The following is a 19,874-nucleotide window of genomic DNA, read 5'->3' on the forward strand; positions in this document are numbered from 1 at the left end:
CGAGACTACAAACGTTGACGTCCTGCTCTTTAAACAGCTACCTAGCTCCCTAAGCTCATAGTGCAGGGCTCATCGCTTCTCCTAACTATGTTGTTGATTCCAATACGTATCATAACCTCTAGCCCTGCATTCTCCCCGGTTCAGTAATTAGCAGCCGCTACGAGACATCTTTCACCCATTGACACCAATTAGATAAATGCCGAGCTATATATATGGGAAGATTGTGTTATATAGAACTAGATGGTATGTTTGGGTGAATATTGAAATTTCTCCAGATAACGAATCAATGTAACGTATTTTTCTTAATTTGTTAAGTGAACCACATGGCCTTATTCCTTTTATTTATTTATTTACTTCCGTATAATAACCATATAACAATTACAGCTCGGAAACAGGCCATCTCGGCCCTTCTAGTCCGTGCCGAACACTTACTCTCACCTAGTCCCATCTACCTGCACTCAGACCATAACCCTCCATTCCTTTCCCATCCATATACCTATCCAATTTATTTTTAAATGATAAAATCGAACCTGCCTCCACCACTGCCTATCCAATTTATTTTTAAATGATAAAATCGAACCTGCCTCCACCACTTCCACTGGAAGCTCATTCCACACAGCTACCACTCTCTGAGTAAAGAAGTTCCCCCTCATGTTACTCCTAAACTTCTGAAGTCATGTCCTCTTGTTTGAATCTTCCCTGCTCTCCTTGGGAAAAGCTTATCTACATCAACTCTGTCTATCCCTCTCATCATTTTAAAGACCTCTATCAAGTCCCCCCTTAACCTTCTGCGCTCCAAAGAATAAAGACCTAACTTGTTCAACCTTTCTCTGTAACTTAGTTGTTGAAACCCAGGCAACATTCTGGCCCCCCCTATCTATTTATGTTTATATTTTGATTGTTTTTCCTAGTTTGTTTTATTTATGGTGATGGTGTTGCACTGTTTTGTATATATCTCTGTGAAAAATCTATACAAATTTAAGTGAAGAAAAAGAAGAAAAAAAAATTCACAGTAAGAAATCATTGCGAGCCAATCTTACTTGATGCTGTCCGTGTGTGTCTTGTACTCCATAATGGTGCTTGGTGGTAGATTTAATACACGGCGCAGTGTGTCCCGTATCCTAGCAGTGGTTGCTTGATCACAAGCAGTTTTGTTCCATACCGAAATTATATCCTCCTGCAAGAGAAAGTTAAAGAAGGAAATTTCATCCCATTTTCAACAGAGAATGACCCAAAAACAAAAGAAAAAGAACATATTTGCATCTTTTCCTTCATGCTTTCTGAAGCACCTCTTAACATTTGCTAGCAATGACATACTTGAAATCGGATGGATACCACAACGCCACAGATTTCCTCTCCGACCATAAATTGCTCTCCCAACATGGCTAGGATGATATTTTCCCAGAATCGGGATGCCAGGCCTTTGCGCAATCGTATTATCCATTTGCCACCATTCTTGTTGGCTTCATCCTGCAATGAGATAAACGTATTAGTCTTTGGTCTTGGGTACCTCTAGGTTAAAGCCAAGAGGTGAAACCAAATATTTAACTCTCCACTCACCTCCCACATGGGTTTGATTCCTTCCTTGAAGAGGTGGAAATCACTATGTCCTGTCAGGTCACCTGGTCGCACCAAGTGGCTGTAGAACATCCAGAATTGTTCCACCTGCAAGAGGAAGATCGAAGACCGATTTACTAATTCATCGACTGAATTATGTCTATGTTGTGTTATCAATAGACAATAAGTGCAGGAGTAGGCCATTCGGCCCTTCGAGCCAGCACCGCCATTCAATGTGATCATGGCTGATCATCCCCGTTCCTGCCTACTCCCCATATCCCCTGACTCCGCTATCTCTAAGAGCCCTATCTAGCTCTCTCTTGAAAGTATCCAGAGAACCGGCATCCACCGCCCTCTGAGGCAGAGAATTCCACAGACTCACAACTCTCTGTGAGAAAAAGTGTTTCCTCGTCTCCTTTCTAAATGGCTTACCCCTTATTCTTAAACTGTGTGTGTGTGGCCCCTGGTTCTGGACTCCCCCAACATCGGGAACATGTTTCCTGCCTCTAGCTCGTCCAAACCCTTAACAATCTAATATGTTTCAATAAGATACCCTCTCATCCTTCTAAACTCCAGTGTACAAGCCCAGCCGCTCCATTCTCTCAGCATATGACAGTCTCGCCATCCCGGGAATTAACCTTGTAAACCTACGCTGCACTCCCTCAATAGCAAAACATATTATTGCAAGAGAGAGTGGAGTAAGATTCTGGGTTTTAGACATTATACACCCAAAGGCATGACAGTCATTGTGGAACTAGTGCCGTTAATATGGGAGACCATGTAGCTCAACAATTACTCCTCCGTTTTCTCATCATGACAAACAACTCTCTGACAAATAAACATATGAATGCCACAAAATGCTGGAATAAGGGCAGAGTGGCACAGCGGTAGAGTTGCTGCCTTACATCGCCAGAGACCTGGGTTGGATCCTGACTACGGGTGCTGTCTGCAGGAAGTTTAGAGATGAAAAGACAGGTATGAGCCCAAAAATGGATAAAGAACTGTTAAACCCATGGATTTTCTTTGGTAGAACTGCATCTGCAGTTCCTTGTTAATACATAAGAATGCTGTTGCTAGGACTCTCATACACTCTTATCCCTCAAACAACATATCCTCGCTCACTACAAAACGCTCTATAGCTTGGGACCCTTGTATACAAATGGTCTGTCAATTACAACTTGTCATGAAAATAAAATTAGCTTTTGGATTTCCAGACTCAATAGACAATAGACAATAAGTGCAGGAGTAGGCCATTTGGCCCTTCGAGCCAGCACCGCCATTCAATGTGATCATGGTTGATCACATAGATTAGATAGATTAGATAGCCTTTTATTGTCATTCAGACCGAAGTCTGAACGAAATTGAAGCAGTCATACATACAATACAATACATAGTATGTCATTGCTAGCATGATACAATGACTGTGATGCCTTTGGGTGTATAATGTCTAATGTCACTGGGGATCAACCAAAGTAAGTTGTTTGCACATTTTTATCTGTTTTATAGTGTCCAATATTTCCATCTGTTCTTTTTCAGAATGAACTTTGCTCTGCACATTCTCATTTTAAACATTCTTGCAAGAGCCCAGATTGTGAAACTCAACGGGCAATAAAGGCGTTGGAAAAAAATGACCCCAGTTTAGTAATTGCATCGTTATGAGTGATAGCATTAACTGCACTTCAGTACATTGTGAGACTGTTAGGAGAATTAGATCAGTACTTGCTGCTAATACGTCTGTAGATTTGTACTCAGCGGGGCAGGAAAATACTATTAGAAATGTAACCTATTGCAATCAGACTTTTATTACAAAGTTCAGTAAAAGTTAATGTTGATGTCCACTCCCTGAGATTATTCAATGCTGTCTTATATATATAAAAATAAACACAATTTATTTAAATCATTGTTTTAAGTGACTTACTGAAGCGACGGTACCAATCTGTTTAATGTTCTGTTCATAGCTCTGGGTGTTAGCTGGTCTGCTTGGTGTACGCCTGGAGTACCAGAATGTGTAGTTATACTGAAGAGGGTGCTCGCCAACTCCAGGTGTCACTATCTGTGGAAACCAGACATCAGTAAAATTAAGATCGACACAAAATGCTGGAGTAGCTCAGAGGGACATAGAAACATAGAAAATAGGTGCAGGAGGAGTAGGCCATTCGGCCCTTCGAGCCAGTACTACCATTCAATATGATCATGGCTGATCATCTAAAATCAGTACCCGTTCCTGCTTTTTCCCCATATCCCTTGATTCCTTTAGCCCTAGGAGCTAAATCTAACTCTCTTGAAAACATCCAGTGAATTGGCCTCCACTGCCTTCTGTGGCTGAGAATTCCACAGGTTCACAACTCTCAGGGTGAAGACAATTTTCCTCATCTCAGTCCTAAATGGCCGACCCCTTATTCTTAAATTGTGACCCCTGATTCTAGACTCCCCCCAACATGGGGAACATTTTTCCTGCATCTAGCATGTCCAATCCTTTAAGAATATTATGTTTCTACTAGACCAAGTGCAGACCCGTTGGGTCTGCTCCCCCAACGCAGCCGTTCCCTACCCGTAGCCCCCACGGGAGACGTGGTCCTCCAACTCAAGCCGTTCAGGACTCAGCAGTGCGGCTGATTTTAAATGCCGTCTTTGAGGCGAGATGCGGGCGCCAGCAGCCGTTATGGTCGCTGGCCAGCAGGAGGCGACAAAATTAGTGAGTGGGGGGGGGGGGGGGGGGGGGGAGAAGGATTTTATTAAAAATGTGTACATAAACACGACGAAATTTAATCAGGAGTGGATACTTGGAATCTACCGAAATGGAAACATTCTGGGCGTTTGTGGGTCTGGTGTTGGCGTAGCAACGAATCAAAGGCTGGCACCCACAGGCTGGCAACCACAAGTCAGGCAGAAACACAGCCAGCCAGCCAGCAGCCACAGAGTTTTAATATTATATAGATAAGATTCCCTCTCATCCTTCTAAATGGAATATAAGCCCAGTCAACCCATTCTTTCAAAAAGCAGTACAGTGGCCTAGCTGGTAGAGTCGCTGCTTCACAGCGCCAGAGACCCATGGGTTTGATCCTGACCTTGGGTGCTGTCTGTGTGGAGTATACACATTCTCCCTGTGACCGCGTGGGTTTCCTCTGGGTGCTCCAGTTTCCTCCTATATTCCAAGGACGTGTAGTTTGTAATTAGCCTTGGTAAATTGAGCCTAATGTGTAGGGAGTGGATGAGCAAGAGGGATAACATGGAACCAGTGTGAATGAGTGATCGATGGTCAGCGTGGACTCGGTGGGTCGAAGGACCTGTTTCCATGCTGTATCTCCAAACTGAAAACTAAACAGTCCACCCTCTTCTGTTCAACTGTAGATTTGAAAATAACAATCCCAGAACTGTAGGTGCAAACCTCTGATATATTGCAACGATGCTGCCAATGAAGTGACAATAAACAAGATAAATGAATCCTAAATTAGACACAAAACGCTGGCGTAACTCAGCGGATCAGGCAGCATCTCTGGAGATAAGGAATAGGTGATGTTTCAGGTCAAGACCATTCTTCAGACTAATTAGGTATCTGTAGTTCCCTGTAAAGCATCCTGTGAATACTTGACCAGTGATGTGTGCTGCATGACTGCTTTCAGGAAATTTCAATTCTTACCTTTCTTTTGGCCGTGTTTTGTGCCTTTTCCTCTTCACACAATTCTGTTTCCTTTTCCTTCAGTGCCTCGTTCTCTTCATAGTGTTCATGGTCTCCACTATCATCATCTTTTAAGCTGTAAAAATAGAATATACAAATAGTGTTCTTTTACAAAAAATACACGGTTGTCACTATGTGAAAATTATTTGTGTAGAAATGTTGTGTTTATTGGTGGATAAAGGGTATGTCCCACTTGGGCGTCATTTGTGTGTCACGCAGATGGCGCGCGAAGATTTTGTACAACCCAAAATCCTGGGGCACCGCGCGCGACCTCGTGTCACTGCCTACGTCACCACGCACCATGCACGCGTAATGCGAACCATGCACGCATCACATGCGCGTCGTGACGCGTAAATTATGTCACGTAAATGACGCCCGTGGGACAGTCCCTTAAGTGTTTATTCTGAGAAAGGTTACTTCCCCATAACAGATCTGAATTATCTTTTTATTGTAATAGATTAGACAAATATACACTTGTAATAATAGGTTAGGATCTTTACTGAGCCACTTTGTTCACAATTCACAAACGGGTCGATCTATGTAGGTATTCATCTCGGCGGAAATAATATTTCATTCTCCGACATTTCTGCCAAGATTTGGACGGAAAGAAGGGGAATTATCTTCCAGGGAACTGCGAGACTGTGAAGTGAGTTGCTAACGTTAGCAATTAAAGCAGAGACTATGTTAATGCTTAAGAACAGATCAGAAATGCGTTTGAAGGAAACAGGCAGAAAAGTTTATTTAAATATTCAAAGCGTACAAGGTGAATATCTCTGTGGAGGTTTAACAAAATGGGTTAATGACACATAATCTGTTTATGTGCTGTAATCTGTGTAAATCACAATTTCACGAGGAATATCACTTTATTAGTTCCTTTTTAAATGAATCATAAAATATTACTATAATTATACATATTTTCTTTCCTTTTCACATTTGTTGAAAAAAGTCCAAGAAACAAGCCAGCTGTTTCACGAAAAGGACACAAAAAGTGCTGGAGTAACTCAGCTGGTCAGGCAGTATCTCTGGTGAACATGGATATGTGACGATTTGGGTCTTCAGACTTGCTGCTGAGCAAGATGATTAACCCCGACCGAGTGTGTTACGATGAAATGGTTTATTTTAGACATGCTCTACTGCTTGCCATACGGTTTGGAACAGAAGTAACAACGCATCACCGGTTCCTCGCTCCCCTCCATTGAGTCTGTCCAAAGCAAGCGTTGTCTGCGAAGGGCGCTCAGCATCGCCAAGGACTGCTCTCACCCCAACCATGGACTGTTTACCCTCCTACCATCCGGGAGGCGCTACAGGTCTCTCCGTTGCCGGACCAGCAGGTCCAGGAACAGCTTCTTCCCTGCGGTTGTCACAGTACTCAACAATGTACCTCGGTGATTGCCAATCACCCCCCCCCCCCGGTCACTCCTCCCACAGGAAAAACACTATGACTGTATGCACGTAAATAGATTTATTTATTGAAATCATATGCTATGTTGCTCTTCCAGGGAGATGCTAACTGCATTTCGTTGTCTCTGTACTGTAAACATAGAAACATAGAAACATAGAAAATAGGTGCAGGAGTAGGCCATTCGGCCCTTCGAGCCTGCACCGCCATTCAATATGATCATGGCTGATCAACCATCTCAGTATCCTGTACCTGCCTTCTCTCCATACCCCCTGATCCCCTTAGCCACAAGGGCCACATCTAACTCCCTCTTAAATATAGTCAATGAACTGTGGCCTCAACTACCTTCTGTGGCAGAGAATGCCACAGATTCACCACTCACTGTGTGAAAAATGTTTATCTCATCTCGGTCCTAAAAGACTTCCCCCTTATCCTTAAGCTGTGGCCACTTGTTCTGGACTTCCCTAACACAGGGAACAATCTCCCTGCATCTAGCCTGCCCAACCCCTTAAGAATAACCCCTTGTACACTGACAATGACAATTAAAGTTGAATCTGAATCTGATCTGAACAGAAGTAATGGCAGGTTCACTCTGCTCTTATCAACTATTGGTGCCTGATGGTGTTCTTTGTCTATGGATAAACAAGCCAGTCAAGGTTTCTGCTTTTAATCATTATCCAAGAACAAGTTGCTACAAAAATTCATGGTAAACGTGGCAAAAAATAGCAACTGAGCAATATCATGAACATATTAATTTGCAGCTGCAGACAGAATCGTTGCAGAAAACAATTATCAACTTTCAGAGGAACATGACAAAATTGTTTTATTGAACTTAAAGGGAAGACAATAAATAGAGATCTTTTCCTCATCTACCATCTAGATGCGCACCCATTTCCCCCACTATCCCTTTAAATCCCTTCCTCTCACTTCATCCTATTTTTTTTAACTTGCCTGACACCATTTTGTCTACTTTTTATCCTCACCAATCTGCTAACCCCCCCACCTCGTATCCACCTATCCTTTTCCAGGCTTTGTCACGCTCCCACCCATTTCTTTCCCAGCTTTTCTCCCCTCACTTTAATCAGTCTCAAGAAGAGTCCCAACCCAAAACATCGCCTATGTAGTCCATCTGCAGAAGATAGACACAAAATGCTGGAGTAATTCTGCAGGACAAAGCAGCATCTCTGGATAGAAGGACCGACAGGCAGCTTCTCCAGAGAGAAGGAATGGGTGACGTTTCGGGTCGAGACCATTCTTCACACCAAGAGTCAGGGGAAAGAGAGGTATAGATGGGACTTGGGAGAAATGAATGGAAGACACGCAAAAAGCTAGGATAATCAAGGAAAGGTAAGGTGTGAAAACGACAGATCAAAGCAGACAATCATAAGGAAATGTAGTAGGAAGGAGCTGCAGATGCTGGTTTTCACCGAAGATAGACACAAAATGCTGAGGTAACTCAGCGGGTCAGGCAGCATCTCTGGAGAAAAGGAACATGTGATGTTTTGGGTCGAGACCCTTCTTCAGACTGAATGGGTGACTTGTCCAGTTGAGACCGTTTTTCAGATGGAATTCAGACAGATTCTGAAGAAGCGTCTCAACCCGAAACGTCACCCATTCTTTCTCTCCAGAAATGCTGCCTGTCCCGCTGAGTATCTCCAGCATTTTGTGTCTATCTTCAGGGAAAAGTAGGTAGGAACTGCAGATGCTGGTTTACACCGAAGATATAGACACAAAATGCTGGAGTAACTCAGTGGGACATGGAGCGTCTCTGGAGAGAAGGAATGGGTGATGTTTCGGGTCGAGACCCTTCTTCAGACTGATGAAGGAATAGGTGAAGTTTCGGATCAAGACCCTTCTTCAGACTGATGAAGGGTCTCGACCCGAAACGTCACCTATTCCTTCTCTCCATAGATGCTGCCTCACCCGCTGAGTTACTCCAGCATTTTTGTCCACCTTAGACAGACACCCAAATACATTTTCAACATGAATATCCACCACTGAGCCGCAATGTACTATGTTTGTTCAAGAAGGAACCGCAGATGCTGGTAATTCGAAGGTAGACAAAAGTGCTGGAGAAACTCAGCGGGAGTGGCAGCATCTATGGAGCGAAGGAAATAGGCAACGTTTCGTGCCAAAACCCTAGAAGGGTTTCGGCCCGAAACGTCGCCTATTTCCTTCGCTCCATAGATGCTGCCTCACCCGCTGAGTTTCCCCAGCACTTTTGTCTACCATGTACTATGTTTGCATGTTCTGTTGTGCTGCAGCAAGTAAGAATCTGGGACACATGGCAATAAAGCACTCTTGACTCTTAAGACTCCAGCATTTTGTGTACATAAGGAAATGTAGAATGGTTCATTGTTATCTGAGGGGAAGGAGACAAGGAGGCAGACAATCAGTAAAATTGACAGAAACACAGTGGAACAAGTCGGAGAACTAGTGTTGGGGAGGGAGAGAGAGGGCATTTTATTACAGAACAAATGACAGATGATGAGGATATTTATAGGCAACGACGCATGCTGTATGTACAGAGGAATATTCCCTTGCGTAAATTTGGTGCGTGTGCAGATGTGGTAAAGTTGTCGCTATTTGGAGCATACTGGACACCACTCTACACTGCGCACCTGTGGTCGAACTATGAAAAGTCAAGTTTGCAGAGACTAAAGGTGGCATATAACGATGCAATGAGAACACTGCTAAGGAAACCTAGATGGTGTAGTGCTAGTAACATGTTTGTGGCTGCAGGAGTCAGTACTTTAGAAGCTATCCTAAGAAATCATATGTATTTCAAGTCGTCAAGTCAAGTTTATTCGTCACATACACATACGAGAAGTGCAGTGAAATGAAGGATAAATTACTCTAAAAATGTAATTATTGTGGCCTTGTCAAACATAAGGTTTAGCACTACACGCTACGAATCCCAGCTGTGGAGACACTGGTATCGTTGTCCTGTTGTAGGACATTGATCATTCTTTTAATCTGGATTTTTAATTCATGTATTGTGGGGTTTTTTTAATATATAATTTATGATTTTCACTTTCAAATTCATTTCACTTGCACTTTATGTGCAATGTGACGAATAAACCCGTATTGTATTGTATTGATGCTTTTATAAGTGATATACTAAGATTTGAATATGTACTTTATTCAAAAGGATTTGAGTATAGGAGCAGGGAGGTTCTACTGCAGTTGTACAGGGTCTTGGTGAGACCACACCTGGAGTATTGCGTACAGTTTTGGTCTCCTAATCTGAGGAAAGACATTCTTGCCATAGAGGGAGTACAGAGAAGGTTCACCAGACTGATTCCTGGGATGGCAGGACTTTCATATGAAGAAAGACTGGATAGACTCGGCTTGTACACGCTAGAATTTAGAAGATTGAGGGGGGATCTTATAGAAACTTACAAAATTCTTAAGGGGTTGGACAGGCTAGATGCAGGAAGATTGTTCCCGATGTTGGGGAAGTCCAGAACAAGGGGTCACAGTTTAGAATAGAATAGAATAGCCTTTTATTGTCATCCAGACCGAAGTCTGAACGAAATTTAAGCAGTCATACATATAATACAATACAATAAAAAACAACAATAAACACATATTAACATCCACCACAGTGAGTCCACCCAACATCTCCTCACTGTGATGGAGGCAAAAGTCTTAGGGCTGCAGTCTCTTCCCTCCTCTTCTCCTTCTGCACTGAGGCGATACCCCCCGGGCGATGTTAAAACCTGTCCTCGCGGCTCAAACACCGCGGCCCGGGGTAGTCGAAGCTGCCGCTCACCAGACCTGCTGACGCAGCCGCTGGCCCGCGGCCGAACCCCCGGTCTCAGGCCACCGCCACCAGAACTGCCGTCCCAGCCCCCGGAGCATCGTTCCAGCCCCGAGCCGGATCGGCCTCACGTGAGTACTGCCACCGTCTCAGCATCGCGCCAGGCCGCCGCTCCTCCCTCGGGCCGGGCCGCCCCGCCAGTTTAAGGATAAGGGAAGTCTTTTCTTGGTTTCTTGGTCCTCCAAAATATTCCAAATGGAATTTAAACTGGAGGTGGTGAAGGGAGGGCTTAAGCCAGAAAGGGTTATTGGGAAGAAAGAGCTACTTTAAATTTAGTTGCATCTGGTTGGGTAACTATAGTTGGGTGGAGATTATTCCATGCTTTAATTGTGCGGGGGAAGAACGAATTGCTGTACACATCTGTCTTTGTAGCTGGGATCACAAATTGGATCGAATGCCCTCGTCTGCTTCTAATTGGTTTGGGTTTGGTGTAGGTCTTGTAGTCTATGTCGAGCTGACCATTTAACATTTTGTAAAAACAGGTCAAACGGTGAGCTTCACATCTGTCTGTCTTGGAGAGGGTTCCACCCCAGAGAATTCAGAAGTTTGGACCGAGATGAGAAAATCATTTTTTACACAGAGAGTGGTGAATCTGTGGAATTCTCTGCCACTGAAGGTAGTTGAGGCCAGTTCATTGGCTATATTTAAGAGGGAGTTAGATGTGGCCCTTGTGGCTAAAGGGATCAGGGGGTATGGAGAGAAGGCAGGTACAGGATACATAGATACATAGAAAATAGGTGCAGGAGTAGGCCATTCAGCCCTTCGAGCCTGCACCGCCATTCAATATGATCATGGCTGATCATCCAACTCAGTATCCCGTATCTGCCTTCTCTCCATACTCCCTGATCCCTTTAGCCACAAGGGCCACATCTAACTCCCTCTTAAATATAGCCAATGAACTGTGGCCTCAACTACCCTCTGGCAGAGAGTTCCAGAGATTCACCACTCTCTGTGTGTAAAATGTTTTTCTCATCTCGGTCTTAAAGGATTTCCCCCTTATCCTTAAGCTGTAACCCCTTGTCCTGGACTTCCCCAACATCGGTAACAATTTTCCTGCATCTAGCCTGTCCAACCCCTTAAGAATTTTGTAAGTTTCTATAAGATCCCCCCTCAATCTCCTAAATTCTAACGGGTACAAGCCGAGTCTATCCATTCTTTCTTCATATGAAAGTCCTGACATCCCAGGAATCAGTCTGGTGAACCTTCTCTGTACTCCCTCTATGGCAAGAATGTCTTTCCTCAGATTAGGAGACCAAAACTGTACGCAATACTCCAGGTGTGGTCTCACCAAGACCCTGTACAACTGCAGTAGAACTTCCCTGCTCCTATACTCAAATCCTTTTGCTATGAATGCTAACATACCATTCGCCTTCTTCACTGCCTGCTGCACCTGCATGCCTACTTTTAATGTTTTCAAGAAGGAACTGCAGATGCTGGAAAATTGAAGGTACACAAAAATGCTGGAGAAACTCAGCGGGTGCAGCAGCATCTATGGAGCGAAGGAAATAGGTTATTCGCTCCATAGATGCTGCTGCACCCGCTGAGTTTCTCCAGCGTTTTTGTGTGCCTACTTTTAATGACTGGTGTACCATGACACCCAGTTCTCGTTGCATCTCCCCCTTTCCTAATCGGCCACCATTCAGATAATAGTAAATCTCCTCTGTACTCTCTCTATTTTGTTGACATCCTTCCTATAATTAGGCGACCAAAATTGTACACCATACTCCAGAATTGGCCTCACCAATGCCTTGTACAATTTTAACATTACATCCCAACTTCTATACTCAATAGGTACACAAAATTGCTGGAGAAACTCAGCAGGTGCAGCAGCATCTATGGAGCGAAGGAAATAGGCGACGTTTCGGGCCGAAACCCTTCTTCAGACTGATGGGGGGTGGGGGGGGGAGAAGGAAGGAAAAGGGGAGGAGGAGGAGGAGCCCGAGGGCGGGCGGATGGGAGGGTGGGAGGAGACAGCTAGAGGGTTGAGGAAGGGGAGGAGACAGCAAGGACTAGCAAAATTGGGAGAATTCAATGTTAATGCCATCCGGACGCAAGGTCCCCAGACGGAATATGAGGTGCTGTTCCTCCAATTTCCGCTGTTGCTCACTCTGGCAATGGAGGAGACCCAGGACAGAGAGGTCGGATTGGGAATGGGAGGGGGAGTTGAAGTGCTGAGCCACCGGGAGGTCAGGTTGGTTATTGCGGACTGAGCGGAGGTGTTCGGCGAAACGATCGCCCAACCTACGCTTAGTCTCCCCGATGTAAATCAGCTGACATCTAGAGCAGCGGATGCAGTAGATGAGGTTGGAGGAGATACAGGTGAACCTTTGTCGCACCTGGAACGACTGCTTGGGTCCTTGAATGGAGTCGAGGGGGGAGGTGAAGGGACAGGTGTTGCATTTCTTGCGGTTGCAACGGAAAGTGCCCGGGGAGGGGGTGGTGCGGGAGGGAAGGGAAGAATTGACGAGGGAGTTGCGGAGGGAGCGGTCTTTGCGGAAGGCAGACATGGGGGGAGATGGGAAGATGTGGCGAGTGGTGGGGTCACGTTGGAGGTGGCGGAAATGGCGGAGGATTATGTGTTGTATTTGCCGGCTGGTGGGGTGAAAGGTGAGGACCAGAGGGACTCTGCCCTTGTTGCGAGTGCGGGGATGGGGAGAGAGAGCAGTGTTACGGGGTATGGATGAGACCCTGGTGTGAGCTTCATCTATGGTGGCGGAGGGGAATCCCCGTTCCCTGAAGAACGAGGACATTTCCGATGCCCTGGTATGGAACGTCTCATCCTGGGAGCAGATGCGGCGTAGGCGGAGGAATTGGGAGTAGGGGATGGAGTCTTTACAGGGGGCAGGGTGGGAAGACGTGTAGTCCAGATAGCCATGTGAGTCAGTGGGTTTGTAATGTATGTCGGTCAGGAGTCTGTCCCCTGCGATGGAGATGGTGAGGTCAAGGAATGGTAGGAAAGTGTCGGAAATGGTCCAGGTGTATTGGAGTGCCGGATGGAAGTTGGTGGTGAAGTGGATGAAGTCAGCCAGTTGTGTGTAGGTGCAGGAGGTGGCCCCAAAGCAGTCGTCAATGTAACGGAGGTAGAGGTCGGGGCCCTGGTACGTCTCGAACAAGGATTGTTCAATGCTCAATGCTCTGATTTATAAAGGCCAGCATACCAAAAGCTTTCTTTACCACCCTATCTACATGAGATTCCACCTTCAGGGAACTATGCACAACTGGATCCCTCTGTTCAACTGCATTCCTCAATTCCCTACCATTTACCATGTAACTTACATAGAAACATAGAAACATAGAAATTAGGTGCAGGAGTAGGCCATTCGGCCCTTCGAGCCTGCACCGCCATTCAATATGATCATGCCTGATCATCCAACTCAGTATCCCGTACCTGCCTTCTCTCCATACCCTCTGATCCCCTTAGGCACAAGGGCCACATCTAACTCCCTCTTAAATATAGCCAATGAACTGGCCTCGACTACCCTCTGTGGCAGGGAGTTCCAGAGATTCACCACTCTCTGTGTGAAAAAAGTTCTTCTCATCTCGGTTTTAAAGGATTTCCCCCTTATCCTTAAGCTGTGACCCCTTGTCCTGGACTTCCCCAACATCGGGAGCAATCTTCCTGCATCTAGCCTGTCCAACCCCTTAAGAAGTTTGTAAGTTTCTATAAGATCCCCTCTCAATCTCCTAAATTCTAGAGAGTATAAACCAAGTCTATCCAGTCTTTCTTCATAAGACAGTCCTGACATCCCAGGAATCAGTCTGGTGAACCTTCTCTGTACTCCCTCTATGGCAAGAATGTCTTTCCTCAGATTAGGAGACCAAAACTGTACGCAATACTCCAGGTGTGGTCTCACCAAGACCCTGTACAACTGCAGTAGAACCTCCCTGCTCCTATACTCAAATCCTTTTGCTATGAATGCTAACATACCATTCGCCTTCTTCACTGCCTGCTGCACCTGCATGCCTACTTTTAATGACTGGTGTACCATGACACCCAGGTCTCGTTGCATCTCCCCCTTTCCTAATCGGCCACCATTCAGATAATAGTAAATCTCCTCTGCATTCTCTCTATTTTGTTAACATCCTTCCTATAATTAGGCGACCAAAATTGTACACCATACTCCAGAATTGGCCTCACCAATGCCTTGTACAATTTTAACATTACATCCCAACTTCTATACTCAATGCTCTGATTTATAAAGGCCAGCATACCAAAAGCTTTCTTTACCACCCTATCTACATGAGATTCCACCTTCAGGGAACTATGCACAACTAGATCCCTCTGTTCAACTGCATTCCTCAATTCCCTACCATTTACCATGTAACTTACATAGAAACATAGAAACATAGAAATTAGGTGCAGGAGTAGGCCATTCGGCCCTTCGAGCCTGCACCGCCATTCAATATGATCATGGCTGATCATCCAACTCAGTATCCCGTACCTGCCTTCTCTCCATACCCTCTGATCCCCTTAGGCACAAGGGCCACATCTAACTCCCTCTTAAATATAGCCAATGAACTGGCCTCGACTACCATCTGTGGCAGGGAGTTCCAGAGATTCACCACTCTCTGTGTGAAAAAAGTTCTTCTCATCTCGGTTTTAAAGGATTTCCCCCTTATCCTTAAGCTGTGACCCCTTGTCCTGGACTTCCCCAACATCGGGAACAATCTTCCTGCATCTAGCCTGTCCAACCCCTTAAGAATTTTGTAAGTTTCTATAAGATCCCCCCTCAATCTCCTAAATTCTAGCGTGTACAAGCCGAGTCTATCCAGTCTTTCTTCATATGAAAGTCCTGACATCCCAGGAATCAGTCTGGTGAACCTTCTCTGTACTCCCTCTATGGCAAGAATGTCTTTCCTCAGATTAGGAGACCAAAACTGTACGCAATACTCCAGGTGTGGTCTCACCAAGACCCTGTACAACTGCAGTAGAACCTCCCTGCTCCTACACTCAAATCCTTTTGCTATGAATGCTAACATACCATTCACCTTCTTCACTGCCTGCTGCACCTGCATGCCTACTTTTAATGTTTTCAAGAAGGAACTGCAGATGCTGGAAAATCGAAGGTACACAAAAATGCTGGAGAAACTCAGCGGGTGCAGCAGCATCTATGGAGCGAAGGAAATAGGTTCTTCGCTCCATAGATGCTGCTGCACCCGCTGAGTTTCTCCAGCATTTCTGTGTGCCTACTTTTAATGACTGGTGTACCATGACACCCAGGTCTCGTTGCATCTCCCCCTTTCCTAATCGGCCACCATTCAGATAATAGTAAATCTCCTCTGCATTCTCTCTATTTTGTTGACATCCTTCCTATAATTAGGCGACCAAAATTGTACACCATACTCTAGAATTGGCCTCACTAGAATTGGCCTCACCAATGCCTTGTACAATTTTAACATTACATCCCAACTTCTATACTCAATGCTCTGATTTATAAAGGCTAGCATACCAAAAGCTTTCTTTACCACCCTATCTACATGAGATTCCACCTTCAGGGAACTATGCACAACTAGATCCCTCTGTTCAACTGCATTCCTCGGATTGTCAAGGAAGACTCTCTCTAACTTCTACAGGTGCACAGTCGAGAGCATGCTGACCGGTTGCATCGTGGCTTGGTTCGGCAATTTGAGCGCCCTGGAGAGGAAAAGACTACAAAAAGTAGTAAACACTGCCCAGTCCATCATCGGCTCTGACCTTCCTTCCATCGAGGGGATTTATCGCAGTCGCTGCCTCAAAAAGGCTGGCAGTATCATCAAAGACCCACACCATCCTGGCCACACACTCATCTCCCTGCTACCTTCAGGTAGAAGGTACAGGAGCCTGAAGACTGCAACAACCAGGTTCAGGAATAGCTACTTCCCCTCAGCCATCAGGCTATTAAACCTGGCTCGGACAAAACTCTGATTTTTACCAACCACTTTCTGTTATTTGCACTACCAGTTTATTTATTCATGTGTGTATATATTTATATCATGGTATATGGACACATTTATCTGTTTTGTAGTAAATGCCTACTATTTTCTGTGTGCTTAAGCAAAGCAAGAATTTCATTGTCCTATACAGGGACACATGACAATAAACTCACTTGAACTTGAACTTGAACTTGAACTTGTACAATTTTAACATTACATCCCAACTTCTATACTCAATGCTCTGATTTATAAAGACTAGCATACCAAAAGCTTTCTTTACCACCCTATCTACATGAGATTCCACCTTCAGGGAACTATGCACAACTAGATCCCTCTGTTCAACTGCATTCCTCAATTCCCTACCATTTCCCATGTAACTTGAAGGGCCATGAATAGAATAGAATAGAATAGAATAGAATAGAATAGCCTTTTATTGTCATCCAGACCGAAGTCTGAACGAAATTTAAGCAGTCATACATATAATATAATACAATACAATAAAAAACAATAATAAACACATATTAACATCCACCACAGTGAGTCCACCCAACATCTCCTCACTGTGATGGAGGCAAAAGTATTAGGGCTGCAGGGTGAAGCTCATTTGGGTGACATTATATTATTTAGCCTCCTTAGCTTAGAGCAAGCAGTCAATGACAAGTCGTGTAGGCCGAACCCCCACAACCCAGGCCCCAAATCTATATCCTGGGCCCCCAAGAAAAGCTCTTTACCTCATAAAATCGTGAGGTGAAATAAAATACAAGGGAAAAAAAAGAGATTTATAAACATTATAATATCGGTAACTCACGCTTGGAATTTATTGTTCATTTCTTCAACGATTCCGAAAGGAAACACGGCGGGTGGCGGAAAAGGAATGTTCGGTTTTTAAAAATAAAAAAAAAAGACAACAAACCTGGAAATTGTGAGTTTAAAAATAATACTTTAATTTAAAAAAATAAAAAGGGGGCTCCGGCGGCCGGGACTGCGCGTGCGCGCGGGGGAGTTACGGCAGGCGCTTCCGGCCAAAGTCAGCGGCGTCAACCTTGCATTTGTGGCGCCAAGCTGCTGCCAGTGCTGAGGGCAATGTCAATCTCCATTTCGAAATGTTGTTGGGATGGAACTGCAGATCTATGCTGGTTTACACAACCTGCTGATCTATGCTGGTTTACACAAACTACAGATATATTCTGGTTTACACAACCTGCAGATCTATGCTGGTTTACACAAACTACAGATATATTCTGGTTTACACAAACTACAAATATATTCTGGATTACACAAACTGCAGATATTCTGGTTTACACAAACTACAGATATATTCTGGTTTACACAAACTACAGATATATTCTGGTTTACACAAACTACAGATATATTCTGGTTTACACAAACTACAGATATTCTGGTTTACACAAACTGCAGATATTCTGGTTTACACAAACTACAGATATATTCTGGTTTACACAGAGTGCAGATATTCTGGTTTACACAACCTGCTGATCTATTCTGGTTTACACAACCTGCTGATCTATTCTGGTTTACACAACCTGCTGATCTATTCTGGTTTACACAAACTACAGATATATTCTGGTTTACACAACCTGCTGATCTATTCTGGTTTACACAACCTGCTGATCTATTCTGGTTTACACAAACTGCTGATCTATTCTGGTTTACACAAACTACAGATATATTCTGGTTTACACAAACTGCAGATATTCTGGTTTAAACAAACTGCAGATCTATTCTGGTTTACACAAACTGCAGATATTCTGGTTTACACAAACTGCTGATCTATTCTGGTTTACACAAACTGCAGATATTCTGGTTTAAACAAACTGCAGATCTATTCTGGTTTACACAAACTGCAGATATTCTGGTTTAAACAAAATGCAGATCTATTCTGGTTTACACAAACTGCAGATATTCTGGTTTACACAAACTGCAGATATTCTGGTTTACACAAACTACAGATATATTCTGGTTTACACAAAGTGCAGATATTCTGGTTTACACAAACTGCAGATATGCTGGTTTACACAAACTGCAGATATGCTGGTTTACACAACCTGCTGATCTATTCTGGGTTACACAAACTGCTGATCTATGCTGGTTTACACAAACTGCTGATCTATCGGGCCAGCGGCTGCGTCAGCAGGACTGGTGGGCGGCAGCTTCGACCACCCCGGGCCGCGGTGTTTGAGCCACGGGACAGGTTTTAACATCGCCCGGGGGGTATCGCCTCAGCGCAGAGGGAGAAGAGGAGGGAAGAGACTGGAGACCTGAGACTTTTGCCTCCATCACAGTGAGGAGATGTTGGGTGGACTCACTGTGGTGGATGTTAATATGTGTTTATTGTTGTTTTTTATTGTATTGTATTGTATGTATGACTGCTTCAATTTCGTTCAGACTTCGGTCTGAATGACAATAAAAGGTAATCTAATCTAATCTAATCTAATTTACACAAACTGCTGATCTATGTTGGTTTACACAAACTGCTGATCTATTCTGGTTTACACAAACTGCTGATCTATGCTGGTTTACACAAAGTGCAGATATTCTGGTTTACACAAACTGCAGATATTCTGGTTTACACAAACTGCTGATCTATGCTGGTTTACACAAACTGCTGATCTATGCTGGTTTACACAAAGTGCAGATATTCTGGTTTACACAAACTGCAGATATTCTGGTTTACACAAACTGCTGATCTATGCTGGTTTACACAAACTGCTGATCTATGCTGGTTTACACAAAATGGAGATATTCTGGTTTACACAAAGTGCAGATATTCTGGTTTACACAAAGTGCAGATATTCTGGTTTACACAAACTGCAGATATTCTGGTTTACACAAAATGCTGGTGGACCTTAGAGGGGCAGGCAAAATCTCTGGAGAGAAGCAATTGAATAATAATAATAATAATAAGTTTAAAAAGATGTACAAAAACACTTGTTTAAAAGGATATTGGGATGAGGATAGGTGATTGTGTGGGATATTTGTTATACTGATTGTATTGGGAAGGGTGATTATAGAGTGATGGGTTGTATATATGACTAAGATACTGTATAGTATATGTGGGTTTTTTCTTTTATTTTTCTTTTTTTCTTTTTTGTATGGCCTTGTAAATATTTGATTAGTCTTTAAATGTAAATAATTTGGTGTACATATAGTGGCTGGTGTACATATAGCTGCTAAATTTGTATAAGATAATTACAAGCAGTTGAATAAGGGGTGGGAATTAATAAGCATTGGCCTCTTCCTGCTCCTTTTAGGACGCATACGATTTCATTTATTTATAGATATTGTTTATGACACTTTATAAATATTTTTGTTTTGTTTTTTGTATGCTGTTTCACACTTGCTTTTTATTCTTTTATTCTGTTCGAAATAAATAATAAAATAAATAAATGAATGATGTGTTTTATTGTCATTGCACATAAGCGCAATGAGATTTGGTATGCAGCTTCCATCCGATATCATAACAATAAATAACTAATAAAATA

General features: G+C 43.7%; 1 protein-coding gene across 1 annotated transcript in view; it reads right to left on the reverse strand.

The window, feature by feature from the left end:
• Positions 1 to 17,382, reverse strand: part of LOC116969423 (eukaryotic translation initiation factor 4E type 2-like) — a 20,158-nt gene extending 2,776 nt beyond the window's left edge. The window contains exons 1-6 of the mRNA XM_033016308.1: positions 17,180 to 17,382; positions 5,198 to 5,312; positions 3,476 to 3,610; positions 1,561 to 1,665; positions 1,318 to 1,470; positions 1,041 to 1,177 (exon numbers count right to left, since the gene is read on the reverse strand). Coding sequence (XP_032872199.1) covers positions 1,041 to 1,177; positions 1,318 to 1,470; positions 1,561 to 1,665; positions 3,476 to 3,610; positions 5,198 to 5,312; positions 17,180 to 17,199 — 665 coding nt within the window. The 5' untranslated portion in view covers positions 17,200 to 17,382. The remainder of the gene's footprint in view (positions 1 to 1,040; positions 1,178 to 1,317; positions 1,471 to 1,560; positions 1,666 to 3,475; positions 3,611 to 5,197; positions 5,313 to 17,179) is intronic.
• Between the last annotated feature and the right edge of the window lie 2,492 nt (positions 17,383 to 19,874).

The sequence above is a fragment of the Amblyraja radiata genome, unplaced genomic scaffold (genome assembly GCF_010909765.2).
Source record: "Amblyraja radiata isolate CabotCenter1 unplaced genomic scaffold, sAmbRad1.1.pri S43, whole genome shotgun sequence".
NCBI classification, from domain to species: domain Eukaryota; kingdom Metazoa; phylum Chordata; class Chondrichthyes; order Rajiformes; family Rajidae; genus Amblyraja; species Amblyraja radiata.